Source organism: Mustela erminea, chromosome 14 (genome assembly GCF_009829155.1).
Source record: "Mustela erminea isolate mMusErm1 chromosome 14, mMusErm1.Pri, whole genome shotgun sequence".
In the NCBI taxonomy this organism is placed as follows: Eukaryota; Metazoa; Chordata; class Mammalia; order Carnivora; family Mustelidae; genus Mustela; species Mustela erminea.
The window spans coordinates 48,072,652-48,084,716 of record NC_045627.1 but is presented as its reverse complement, the minus strand read 5'-3'; the positions used below and the strand labels follow the sequence as shown (position 1 = coordinate 48,084,716).

The following is a 12,065-nucleotide window of genomic DNA, read 5'->3' as shown; positions in this document are numbered from 1 at the left end:
GGACCCCACCACTGTCACAAACCCAGATGCCTATAGGCTCTGCAGGGAACATACAAGCTGTCACTGATGGAAGGGGACAAGCCCCGGGCAAAGGGCAGAGCTGCCCCGAGTTCTACAGACTGTCACCATGGAGCCTCCCCGAGACCTTATCTTCAGACATCTGGGCTTTTAAATACATTATCTTGATTTTTATCTTTATCTTAGTGCTGGCAACTAAGCAGCATGCAGCTGGCTGTCATTGGCTGGCAGGTGCCGGTGGCTGTCAGTGAACACTTAATGCACCACGTGATGTTCTGGTCCCTTCTGCACAGTGAAGTCACCATGCTGGTCACCACCGCTCCCAAGCCAGGAAACAGATGCACACACAGACGTGGTTGCTTGCACCAGATCTCAATTTAATAAGTGGCATTGGAACACTGACTGCCTGGGTGGCCCTCCCATAAGAAACCAGGAGCTTTCATGCCTTTCTATGTAAGACTCGGAACCCTGACAGCTGTTTTAGTGAAGTTCCCTGTGCATGGTGAGTACGCATTATCTTGCTTAAACCTCACAGCAGCCCAGTGGAGTCCTTATGTTGTTGGTCAGGAAGCTCAGTTCAGAGGGAGTGACTTTCCCAAGGTCTCTCAGCCTCCGTTTGGAGGGCTGTGATGGAAACTCAGGTCTGTCTGGTTCCAAAGTCCCAGGTCCTCCCATGTTGTCTGGGTGCTCTCTGAATCCCCCGTGTCTGACTGAGGGCCACACCCAACAGGGCCATCCCTGTGCGGTGGGGAGGGGTGTGAAGAATGAGTGTCTGGAGCTTGGCTTCTGAGGCTGCTGGGCAGGACTCTGGGGCAGCCTCCTAGCATGGGGCTCAGTCCAGGGTGTTGGAGTGGGCCTGGGTCTGAGCAGCCCCCCAGAGAACCTCACCGGGCTCGATCCTGCTCGCTTCTCTGGGGTGAGAGGCACTGCCAAATGCCCTTGTGGACCATCTCACTGCCCAGGGCATAGTTGATGGCATTAATCGTGGGCACTGTTTTGGCAATGAGGGCAGGCACCTGTTGGGACAGAAAAGTTCAGGGAAGAAGCCTCACAGCCTCAGCATCTCTCCCTGGTCCCACTTGGTGACTCCAGTCCCACCCTCACCCCACACGCCACAGCTACCAGTTATGGGTCCTGGGCTGGATTCTGCAACTCCCAAGGCCTCCTTGACCAGTTGGCAGATGAGGCATGGAAGCACCCCCGTCCTGAGCACCAGTCTCAGCCTTGGTCCCAGAGTGGGGCTGTCCCTGTCCTCTTATGGGTGGCAATGTCAAGCAGCAGCCCCGTGTGGCCCCCAAGAAAAGCAAATTCCCAGTGCAATATGGGTGTTCTAAGGAAAAAGGAAAAGACTCCCAGGAGGCCAGAAGGCAGGAAAGAGAGATGGTGCAAGACAGAGAGACACAGAGATGGAGAGAGTTCTAACTCTGGATCCGGGCGGGCTTCATACCATCTGCAGCTTGGGGGAGATGGAGCTCACATCCACGATCGTTGCAGAGAGATACAGGAGGGCATAGGGGCCCCAGCCGAACAGCAGCGTCCTGGCAGGCAGAGTGGTGTTCACCTGCGGAGAGATGGTCACGGGAGAGAGGCACTGAGTTGCTCTCGCTGGCTGCATCCCCCCACAGGGAGGGACCAGGTGGGCACTCAGCAGGGCCGGGGGACTGTGTGACCCAGCTGTGGGAAGGTGCTGAGCCTGCAGAGGAGCTCGAGGTCAGATGGACCTCTCTGGCAGGTAAGCTGTGTGACCCTAAACCTGCCATTTAACCTCACTTGACCTCAGTTGTCTTGTTTGCAAAAATGGTTTGATAATGCTTCACTTACCTGGAGGCAGGGACTAGGGGTTGGATAATGAGCTCCCTTCCTGGTCCACGCTCTTTCTGAGGAACTCTGGGCTCCGTGAGTGCGGCTGGGTGAGCGAGGCTCCCCAGGCTGAGCTGCCTTCACAGCTCAGTCCCAGAACCCGCTTGCCATCAGCCTGCGCAGCTGCAGTCACCTGGTGGATCTACCTGTCCCCGGTTCAAAGCGGCTTTGCAAGGGGTGAGACAACCCGGGGAGCGAGCCCTGTGGTGCCGCCTCTGGCCACAGGAAGGCGTAAGACTTGCGATCTATTCTCAGGATGGAAGCTGGGGTTAAGGCTTCCCCCGCACATTCAGATGTTAAAATGCTGCAGCTGGAAATCAGTGCCTATTTTCTCTTTGCGTCTCCCTTTAACGAAGAAGGTGACTTAAGTTGAAAGAGGGCACATTTCTTTCATGAAATAAAAATATGTTAGTTGGGAGACATTTATTCTCTTGAGTTGCCCCTCCCTCATTCCAAAAAGAAAAGAAAAGAAAAGAAAAGAAAAGAAAAGAAAAAAACAAAACTGTGTTTCGCACTGACAGAGGGGCTCCGGGCGGAGCTGAGGCCGGAGGAGCACTGAGGCCGCAGCACCTCCGGAGGCCGGCCTGCCCTTGACCGAGGTCCCTGGCCCACACGCCGCGACCTCTGCTGATGCTGGGGGAACTGATGGTTTCACGACAGGCCACGGAGGGGAAAAAAGCACACCGGTGTGGCAGCCCTGTCTCCTGGCCGATTGGATTTCCAGTAAACGTGGGCGACTTTGGGCACCCAGGTAGTGCTTGGGCGGGCAGCACGGAGGACAGCCCGGAGGCGGTGAGGGGCAGGGGAGCAGGAGCCCAGAGCCACGCACGATTCCTGTCTCGGCCCAGCTCTCGTGCTCCCGCTGACTCTGAGCAACCTGGATCTCCGGCTAGAATCGATTTGTACAGTCCTTTCCCAATTCACAAGGACAAAAAAAAAATAATAATAATGTGGCAGATTAAGTGTCTCAACAAAGATTGAATGTTTCTTTTATGCACTATGACCACTTGGGTCATGGAGTCCCAGGCCTGGGTTTGATCCAATTCTGTTATTACTAGCTTCCCGGCTTGTAGCTAGTTACTTAACAAGCCCTTATTATAGCCTCAATTTTCTAGCCTGTGGCAAAGTGATAACAAAACCTTCTTTAGAGAGTAGTTGCAAAGATGGAATGTCTTCATACACAGAAAAGTAGTATTAGTATCTGGTTTTCTTTTGAAACTTGGGTGCTTATTATGACTCATCTGCTAGAGATTGTCAAGGGGACAAAAGAAAATTGTAGAAAGGGACTATTAATGCAGAAATTCAGGAACGGCCAGGAGGGCTTTTTTTTTTTTTTTGAAAGATTGTTTTTCTTGGACAAATGTGCTTGCAAATGTGATTTTATGTTCTAGATAACAGTCTGTGATTAAATGAAACATCTTGGAGCAATTTAAAAGGAATATTTGAAAAGTATGTCATTCTGTGCCTACCCCTAAGTCCTTGGAAAGAATGAAATGTGATAGCATGAATGGGGTCTGGCAGGGTGCCCTGACTCTCAAGGTTCTGGGGTCCGGTAAGTCTGAGCAGTCCTGATCCTTCCTCCTGGGTCTTGGCAATGCCCAGCAATGGGGAGGGGACATTCCTGACCCAACAGCCCAAGCTCTGTGAACGTTGAATTTTTTTCCTGATCACTGAAAACACAGAAAACCCCTAACTACTGTCTCTCACATCAGTCATGTTCCTTGAGAGGGACAGAGGGGTTTCTTCCTCTCTGGCACTGATCCTCACCTGGAGGTGGCCCGTCTTCCTGAGTTTCTGCTCCATGAGCTGATATGATATGACTGTGATGAAGAGAGGCAGGAAGAAGTTGAAAAAGGCCATGGTGAAGAGGAAGCTGATGAAGTTTCTGCAGGCAGAGGAGGTAGAGGAGTCAGGGTCATCTCTGGGGATGGGGGGAGGTCAGCTGCCCTTGAAGGCGTATTAGCCTTCACCCTAGACAGCCACATGTGAGGAACTGTTCTCATCAGACAAAAGCTCTGAGTGCAGTTGCACGCAGGTCCCACACAGACTCCCCTTAGAGACAGGGAGGCACTAGGTCCTTCTTGCACTTGCCTTTAAGAGCCAGAGGGCTGAGATGAGGGGGAGTCCTCCTTCAGCTTTCTGCTAGGCAGTTCAAGTACTCAGGCCTGCTTTCTGTATATGCCCCAAGCATGGAGAATAGGACACTTCAGTTTGGAAAATATGTTTACCAAGTGGAAGATAGGTCAGTGGACCAAGAGGAAGGATCACTCAAGGAATGCTCCTGGCACAGGGACTTGAAAGGGGTCTGGAGATGACAAAGAGACTGGACAGTGTCAATGAAGAAATCACTGAAAGGACCACAGGAGAGTCTGGGGTCCCAGGAAGGGTCATGGGAAAGTGGGAGGGCTGATCAGGAACAGGTGGGAGTCCCAGGAAGGTAGTCTCCCATTCTGGGAAGGGAAGACTGTGTTACCTTGGTGCTGCCCAATAGGGAGGAGTAGGAGGAAAGGCTGCCCGAGAACTGGACACTGGCCAGGAGGACACCTGTAGGGAGTGTCCTGGAAGGACAATTGTACCAGACTTGGGGTCTCAAGCAGGTTTCACCTGGAAAGCCTATCATCAGGGGCAGATAGGTCATGAGTAGACATGTAAAGCAGATGAATGCAACACGGCTCTAGTAGAAGAAAGAGCAGGGCTGGAGCCTATGTGCCTCCTCCCCAAGATGTCCCCTAAAGGGTCTCTCTAGGCCCTGGTGTCTCCAGAGCCACATGGATGGGGCAGTACTGGACACATGCTCCATGACGGTGGGAGCCATCATGCATCAATCTTGTCTCTCTAGGGCTTGGCCCAGGGGTTGGCTCACAGCAGGTGCTCAGGAAACTCAAGAACTAAACTCTATGCCAAGGAGGTCCCTCCCAATGCAAAGACCTTAACATTCTTTGTACTGAACAAAGGACACAACTCCCTTAAGAAACTGATCAAGTTGGAGCTGGAACAGCCTGGCTGCACTGAAGACTGCAAAGGGGTCATGGGGCTCAGTGACTGCTGACTGTGACTCAGTGACTCACACAGACCAACAGCTCACTGGGTAATACTCCTTTTGGGGCACAACTTTATATTTGTTAGTATTTAATTATTTGCATCACATGCCCATCAGTTGTCCGGCTTGCAGAATGGGCTTTCCCTAGTCCCACTGTCCGCTTGCAAGTGGGTATCATGACCAAGGAGTTGAGATTATCTGTCACATGTTGACATTTCCCCATGTGGATTTTCAGCTGTGACACTGTTGTTATAAGAACTCAAAGCAAAGATTCCCAAGGAAGGGAGCCTTGAAGCTGCTCCCACCTCACCTGTCCCCCCGGGAGTAGTCCAGGGTGCAACACGTTCCCAGAGGCTCATAGTCATAGCGGCCCCAGCCCAGGAGGGGCAGTGCTGCCCAGAAGGCAGAAGACAGCCACACACAGATCACCAAGGAGATGGCCGTGTTCCATGCCAATTGGCTGCCTGCATGAGAGAGAGGAGGAAGAAGAGGGTGGAGAGAGGTACTTGCTTGTTGGCGTGCCAAAGAATGGACTTCATGGTCACACAGAATGTTCCTAAATCCTGGCTCTGATGCTCCTAGTTTAGTGCCTCGGGCAAGTTGAAAGTTTCTCTGAGCCTCCATTTTCTCCTCAACAAAATGGGAATGATAATCCAGGTCTCAGAGGATGGTTATGAAGAATAAAAGAGATAATGGGTGGCGAATGTTTCCTGGGAGACATTCTATACCACCTTCTTTAGAGCACAGAGAAGGAGGGAGCAGCAAAAAAACAGGTATGCCTCCCCAAGTCAACTAGGGAAGAAGCATGGGCAGTGCAGTTCAGGTAAGGGTCATAGGGAGGGAGGCAGAAGTCTGGACTTACCATGGTCCTTGGCTGTGGCTCAGACACAGGCCACTGTCCCACTTCCAGGATACCTTCTGAGGACCTGGGGTGCCATCTCAGTGCTGATGGCAGGGGCTTGGTCCCAACATCATTTTTTCATGTGACCAGTCCCACGGACCTGACCTACTCCATGTCCCCTCCTCCCTCGCCCCTGTCTATAGCAGCCTCCTCCAGCCCTTCCCATCCGGTGGTTCCTCCTGGTCCTGGCTTCAGAAAGCTTTTCCCTTGCACCTCCTCTGTCTGTGGTTTATTTGTCATGTTCTTTTGTGGACAAGACCCCAGGGCAGAGGGCAGGTCTCCAAGTGGGGTTTGATCCACAGAGAAGAGCAGATCTATATCTTCCCGCATCCGGACACTGCTTCCCCGACAACAGCCCTGGAGGCAGTTTGCTTGAATGTGTCTTCCTGCTATGGACTCAGTGTTTAAGCCTTGACCAAACTCCTGTGTGGAAGCCCTCCCCTTCCCTTGTGATGGCATTCCAGGAGAGAATGTTTTGAAGGTAATTAGGTCACAAGGGTGGAACTCCTATGATTTGATTAGTGCCCTTATGTGAGAAGATATGAGAGATGATCTCGGGGTGCCTGGGTGACTCAATTGGTAAAGCCTCTGTCTTCAGCCCAAGTCATGATCCCAGGGTCCTGGGGTCGAGCCCCACATCGGGCTCTCTGCTCAGCGGGGAGCTTGCTTCCCCCCTCTCTCTGCCTGCCTCTCTGCCTACTTGTGATCTCTGTGAAACAAATAAATAAAATCTTTTAAAAAAAGAGAGAGAGATGATCGCTCTTCTCCATGAGGTGACAGAGCAGGAAGGCAGCTGTCCACAAGCCTGGAAGATGCCAGAAGCCAGCCATGCTGGAACCCTGATCTCAGACTTCCAGCACCGAGAAACTAAGAAATCCATCTCTGTTGTTTCAGCATCCATGTATGGTATATTTTTATGGCGGCCCAAGCTGATAGAGACACCCCTCCCCCTGACTGGGACACAACGATTAATAGTCCATAACGATGTATTGCTCTATTGGCTTTGGAAACAGATGACCACAGTGATATGTCCAGGGTCATCCAGTATGGAGTGGATAAGCTCAGACACCCACCTTCCCCCTCCCCTGCTTTCATATTGTTCCACAGTGCCCTCCAGCTTAGAAGAGGCTTTGCTCTAGGGACCCCAGAATAAGGATCAACTGCTCTATACTGAGGGAGGGAAGTGTGTTGCTGTCCGAGGAGGTGTGCATTGTGTATGTGCATGTGTGAGAGTGTGTATGTGTGTATATGTGTGCAAACAGTGGTCTGAGGGAGCCCTGGGGGTCAGACTGGGATAGGAGAAGCAGGAGAGGCGCTCTGAGGTCAGGTGGGGCAAGTGAGACTCATCTGCCTCTAGAAATGATAATCTTATCATTTCTATCAACTTTCTGGCCTGGGGAGAGGTAAGTGACTTTGCCGAGGGGGGAGGTGGGGTGGGTTGTGTATGTTGGGGGGATGGCGGGGTGAGAGCAGAACTGCAGATTCCAAAGGGGCCTTGCCCAGGGCTTCAGGCCATGCTGGCCACAGCCACCACAGCAGGCTCCATGCCAAGAAAGCCACAGGTTGGGATGTAGGTCCCAGGAGACAAAAGTAGTGACTGACTTGGGAGGCATCCCCGCCACGCCCAGTGCCTGCTCTGCCTCTCCTAGCTGGGTGACCTTGGGGAAGGGCTTATCTTCTCTGAGCCCCCACTTCCCAGTCTGTAAGTTGGGATTTAGGGTTAGCAGACTCACAGCTCCCCGAGGTCTGTTCACATATCCCTGGTGGGGAGCAAGATTCTAGAAGGCCAGTGGGTGAACATGTTTTTAAATTTTAATGTGTACTAAAATTGTAAGGACATTAAAGTTGTGATTTCAGAGACATTGCTTAGGATGAGACTAGAGCAGGTGTTTGTGTTTTTTTAAATGAATAACTTTTAAGAAAAAAAATCAAGTAATAACAGAGCGGGTCGTACAGTGACGTAGCCAGTTAAGAAGGTGGCATTGACAGTGCAGCTTGGGAGCTCTGGGGCTGGACTGGTCTTCATGAAGCCCTGAGATGGTGGAGGCCCCACGGAATGTGAGGTGCAGGGATACACACCCACTACACACACACACAGTCTCTCTGCCCCCCAACAGGGCCCATCTGCAAGGCCATTTTCTGTATCTATGACCTTAGTTGATTTTCAGAATAAAACCAGGAGGTTGCTTATAAAAATCTGCTCTTAGAGGAAACAGAGGTTCAGAGAGGACTCCTGACTTGCCTGATGCTGCATTGACATTCCAGCATGGGCCTGGGGTACCTTTCCTGTCGGCTCTCCCTGCCTCCTTCCTTTCCACATACTTACGGACACTCAGGCCCACCTAGTCTCCCCTGGACTGGGAAACACAGAGCCGACCTTTGTCCTGATCACCCTCGCCACACAGACGTCCCTCCCTCTGGGAGCACCAAGACTTACGCGTGCAGTAGTGGTGATAGCGCCCCCAGGCGACGGCCGCGGTGCTGCAGATGCTGGCCAGCGCGGTCACAAAGCCCTGGAAACCGTGAGCCTGGCAGCCATCGGAGCCATAGGGCCAGCTTCTGTGGGAGACACCGGGGCCAGCGACCCCTTCCCTCTGTCCCTGCCCTTCTCCCACACCTGCCCCTCAGGAGCTTGGAGGGCACCCTCCTGAATGTTGGCCCGGGTCCCCAGAAGAGGGCTTCATTGTCTGTTTCTCCTACAAGGAAAAAGGGGCCCCAGAGGTCAAGTCCCTGGGCTGACCAAGTGAAGCCCAATGCAAACTGCCTGGGCTCAGTGTCCTTCTCTGCATCTCAGACCAAAGGGTCTTTCTGTATGGTCTGAAGCCTTTGGCAAAGGAAATGGGACATTCCGGGAAGAGAGTCCATGCCTCTATTCTATGGAGAGGGAAAATTAGGCTCAGAGAAGAAGAGGCACTGAGCCAAGGTCAGATAGCAGATGAAGACAAGGTCAGAGGGGAGACCCCAGGGCTCCCCGCTCTCAGCCCCAAGGGCCAAGCAAGTGTAAAAGCTTCTACTGCCTCCTCCTGGAACCTAAGGGGCAGGAGGAGATCAGGACAGGAAATCCTCACGGATCCCAGCCCCACAGACTGGTCAGCCCTAAGCACGCACACTCAGGTGGGCTCCAGCCTTCATTTGAGTGCCTGGAACCGGAGCAGGTTCACTTAAGAAAACAATTTGTAAACACCCGACACCGTCTTGAAAGATCCTGGTTTTCACCTAAGGAGGTTTTAGACACTTGTGTTTGTAAAAGCAACCTCATTTTGACATCTGTTGGGCTTCCTGCGTGCCACGCATCATTTTCACTTATTTCCACCTAATATCAAGTGAATACTTCCAGCCACCCTATGAGCTGGAGAATAATATTCAACTTACAGCAGAAACCGAGACAGAGCCAGCACTCACATCGAGGCAGCCTGTTTGCGGAGCCTGTGCCCTTCATCCCTGTAGTCTGCCGGGTCTGTGGGTGGGTTTGGAGCAACTCCTGTGCTCCAGAAATCAGCCATGGGCCTTCAGGGATAGTGTGGAATTCGGATTTAGCCTCGTACTGCCTGCCCACCCTGTCCCCTATGGTTTTCTATAGGAGGAGAAAAATGCCTCTGGCTTGGCTGCCCGGTGCCCAGTGCCCAGTGCCCAGCGGTCAGGCCCCAGGGGGTGGGGGGAGCTAGTACCGGCGGAGGCTGGCTGTGGCTGCAACGAGGGCGTTCAGGCTGATCCCAGAGTCTGCCAGAGCCAGGCTCAGCACCAGCAGGTGGGTAGGGGTCCGCAGCTCTGGCATCTTGCAGAAAGAGAGGATGGTGAGACTATTGAGGCAGAGGCCGGTGAGCGCTGGAAAGAAGGGGGAGGCAGATGTCAGGGCTGGAGAGGTCGACTGGGGTTAGAACCAAGGGCCTGGGGTGGACAGAGTCTCAGCCTCCTGCCCTTCCATGCTCAGCAACCTTGTCGGTACAGCTCGTCAAACTATCTGAGAAGTGCTGGCTCTCAGATACCATCGGTCGTAAGATGCATATCCTGCCTCCTCCTGACTCAAAAGTAAGGAAGAAAGCAATAAGGCGCAGCGCGGTTCATGCTGGAGCAGTAGCAGTTGCTGACAGCGGCTGACAATCTGTGCAGGGGACCGAAAACTTTCTTCGGGTCCTCCTGCTCAGTGTTCACCTGGATGCTGTCCTCTCCATGTGCAGCTGGGAAACAGGCTTAGAGGGGCTAGTTGGCTTGCCCTAAGCACACAGCTGGTGAGTGTGGCAGAGCTGGGACTACGACTCACATCTGTCACTCCGAGGGCCGTTCAGCAATATTAGGGAGAGCCAGGAGAAGGGTCTGAGTTTTGAGCTGGGGGCTGCCTGGGACAGCAGCCGGTGAGGTGGGCTGGAGGGGGCAACCTTAGGCAGCAGGCAGACCAGACCTGGAGCTTTAGCTTGGTCTCTCACTTGCTGCTCCTTTAGGTCTCTGAACCCTGGCTTCCCCATCGAAAGAGAGGAATGGGCACCTGGGTGGCTCAGTGGGTTAAAGCCTCTGCCTTCGGCTCAGGTCATGATCCCAGGGTCCTGGGATCGAGCCCCACATCGGGCTCTCTGCTCCGCAGGGAGCCTGCTTCCTCCTCTCTCTCTCTGCCTGCCTCTCTGCCTACTTGTGATCTCTGTCTGTCAAATAAATAAATAAAATCTTTAAAAAAAAAAAAAAAAGAAAGAAAGAAAGAAGGAAAGAAAGGTAGGAATGGGGAGAGATCCTGCCTTCAAAAATGCGAGTGTTTACTGGGAGGAGAGGGTGTGGAAGAGCATTCAAGACAAGGGGAACAGCATGTGCAGAGACTTAAAGTGGTAAAGTTTCAATATATGACTGAGGACTGAGAGGGTTGCTGGATTGTAGGGTTCCTAGAAGAGAGGAAGAGGGGCAGGTCCCCCAGACAATGGTGTCCAGGGCCTTCGGGATGGGCCTAGTGGCTGCCACTCCCTCCCCAATGTCAGTCTCCTTGGGGGAGGAAACAGGTTGACAATCTCTCTGGTTCAGGGGTGAACAAGGGCTGCATTCCTGATGAACAGTTGCGAACTGACCCGGCACCAGGTCTCCAGGGTGAACTCTGGCCTCGAGGAGCATCTGAGGGATTCTGGGCTAAGATGGGCCCCTCAGGAAGTTAGCAGCCCCTGGAATGGAAATGCTTAGAGCTGGGGGATGGAGATGACGGGAGCAATGTGGAGATGGAAAGGACGGGGGCAAAAGAGATTAAATCCTGAGTGTCTGTGGAGACTACACCTTCGCGCCCGTGACCCCTCCTAACCTTCAAGATCACCCACGTGGGGTCCAAGAACCTGGCTGACTTGGTTATAGTCACATGGAGAGCAGGTGACAGAGCTGTCTGTCTCCAGAGCCTGCCAGAGGCCTGAGCTTACATGAGATTCTTAGCAGGATTCAGGGAGTAGGTTAAACTTTAACCCAGTTGGAGGGACAAGAAAAGGCCTAAGCCTGGTTCTTGGTTATATTCTGGGCAGACTCTCTGAGCCTTGCTGGTTTCTCTCAGCTCCCAGCCGGCATCCCACAGGCGCACCCATCAGAAGCCCCATGGGTATAAGTGTAGGGTTTGGGTGTAGGGTTTGGGGACAGAGGAGTAGGGTTTGGGGACCTCTGCTTGTCAGCTCCATAGCTGTGGCCTGAATCTGGGAGCCTACTGGGTCCCTGCCCCACCCAGGCCCTTCCTTGCTCACCTTCTACCAGCAGCACCGTCCCCACAGCCAACACCTCCAGCTCCCCAAAGCCGGTGGGCAGGGACCCAGATTCTGCCATGCTGGGTCCTTGTCCCTGCCTCCCAGCTCTTCTCTGGCTCTCTAAGCCAGGCCCCACCTTTTAAAGGGCCAGTCCACGTGCAGGCACATGCAGGTGATTATGCTAGGCCTTGGGCTCCTTCTTGCTGCCCCTGCCCTAAACTGTGCTTTTGGCCCAAGTAGAAGGAACACATTCATCAGTTGGACAGTGCAGCCTTTGTGAAGCTGGAATGGAACCCTTTTTCATTCATTTCAGCCCAATCAGGCAGGATTAAGTTCCCAGAATCCAAAGGCTGTGGCCGAGAGCCAAATTAGAAAAGAGTTGCATAACCAAGGGAGGGGTGGGGAGCAGAAAGAGGGATTTGAGCGGCAGCTGTCCCTGAGAATTTGTTCGGGGCCAACCCCTCCCCCGCATGTGTGTCCTCACAAACGAAGGGTAAAGGATGATAATTGGCAAGCCAGCATTGTCATAGAAAGAATCCCAACGGGGACC

The 12,065-nt window shown here is 53.0% G+C and overlaps 1 protein-coding gene across 1 annotated transcript; it reads right to left on the bottom strand.

Moving 5' to 3' along the window:
- Positions 1 to 382: 382 nt before the first annotated feature.
- RGR (retinal G protein coupled receptor) lies at positions 383 to 11,652 on the bottom strand. Its single transcript, XM_032313471.1, has 7 exons — positions 11,516 to 11,652; positions 9,488 to 9,644; positions 8,257 to 8,378; positions 5,229 to 5,382; positions 3,646 to 3,763; positions 1,466 to 1,579; positions 383 to 1,034 (listed from the first exon to the last, which is right to left on the bottom strand). Exons 1-7 carry the CDS (start codon positions 11,592 to 11,594, stop codon positions 903 to 905), a joined length of 876 nt encoding a protein of 291 aa, XP_032169362.1. The 5' UTR covers positions 11,595 to 11,652; the 3' UTR covers positions 383 to 902.
- Between the last annotated feature and the right edge of the window lie 413 nt (positions 11,653 to 12,065).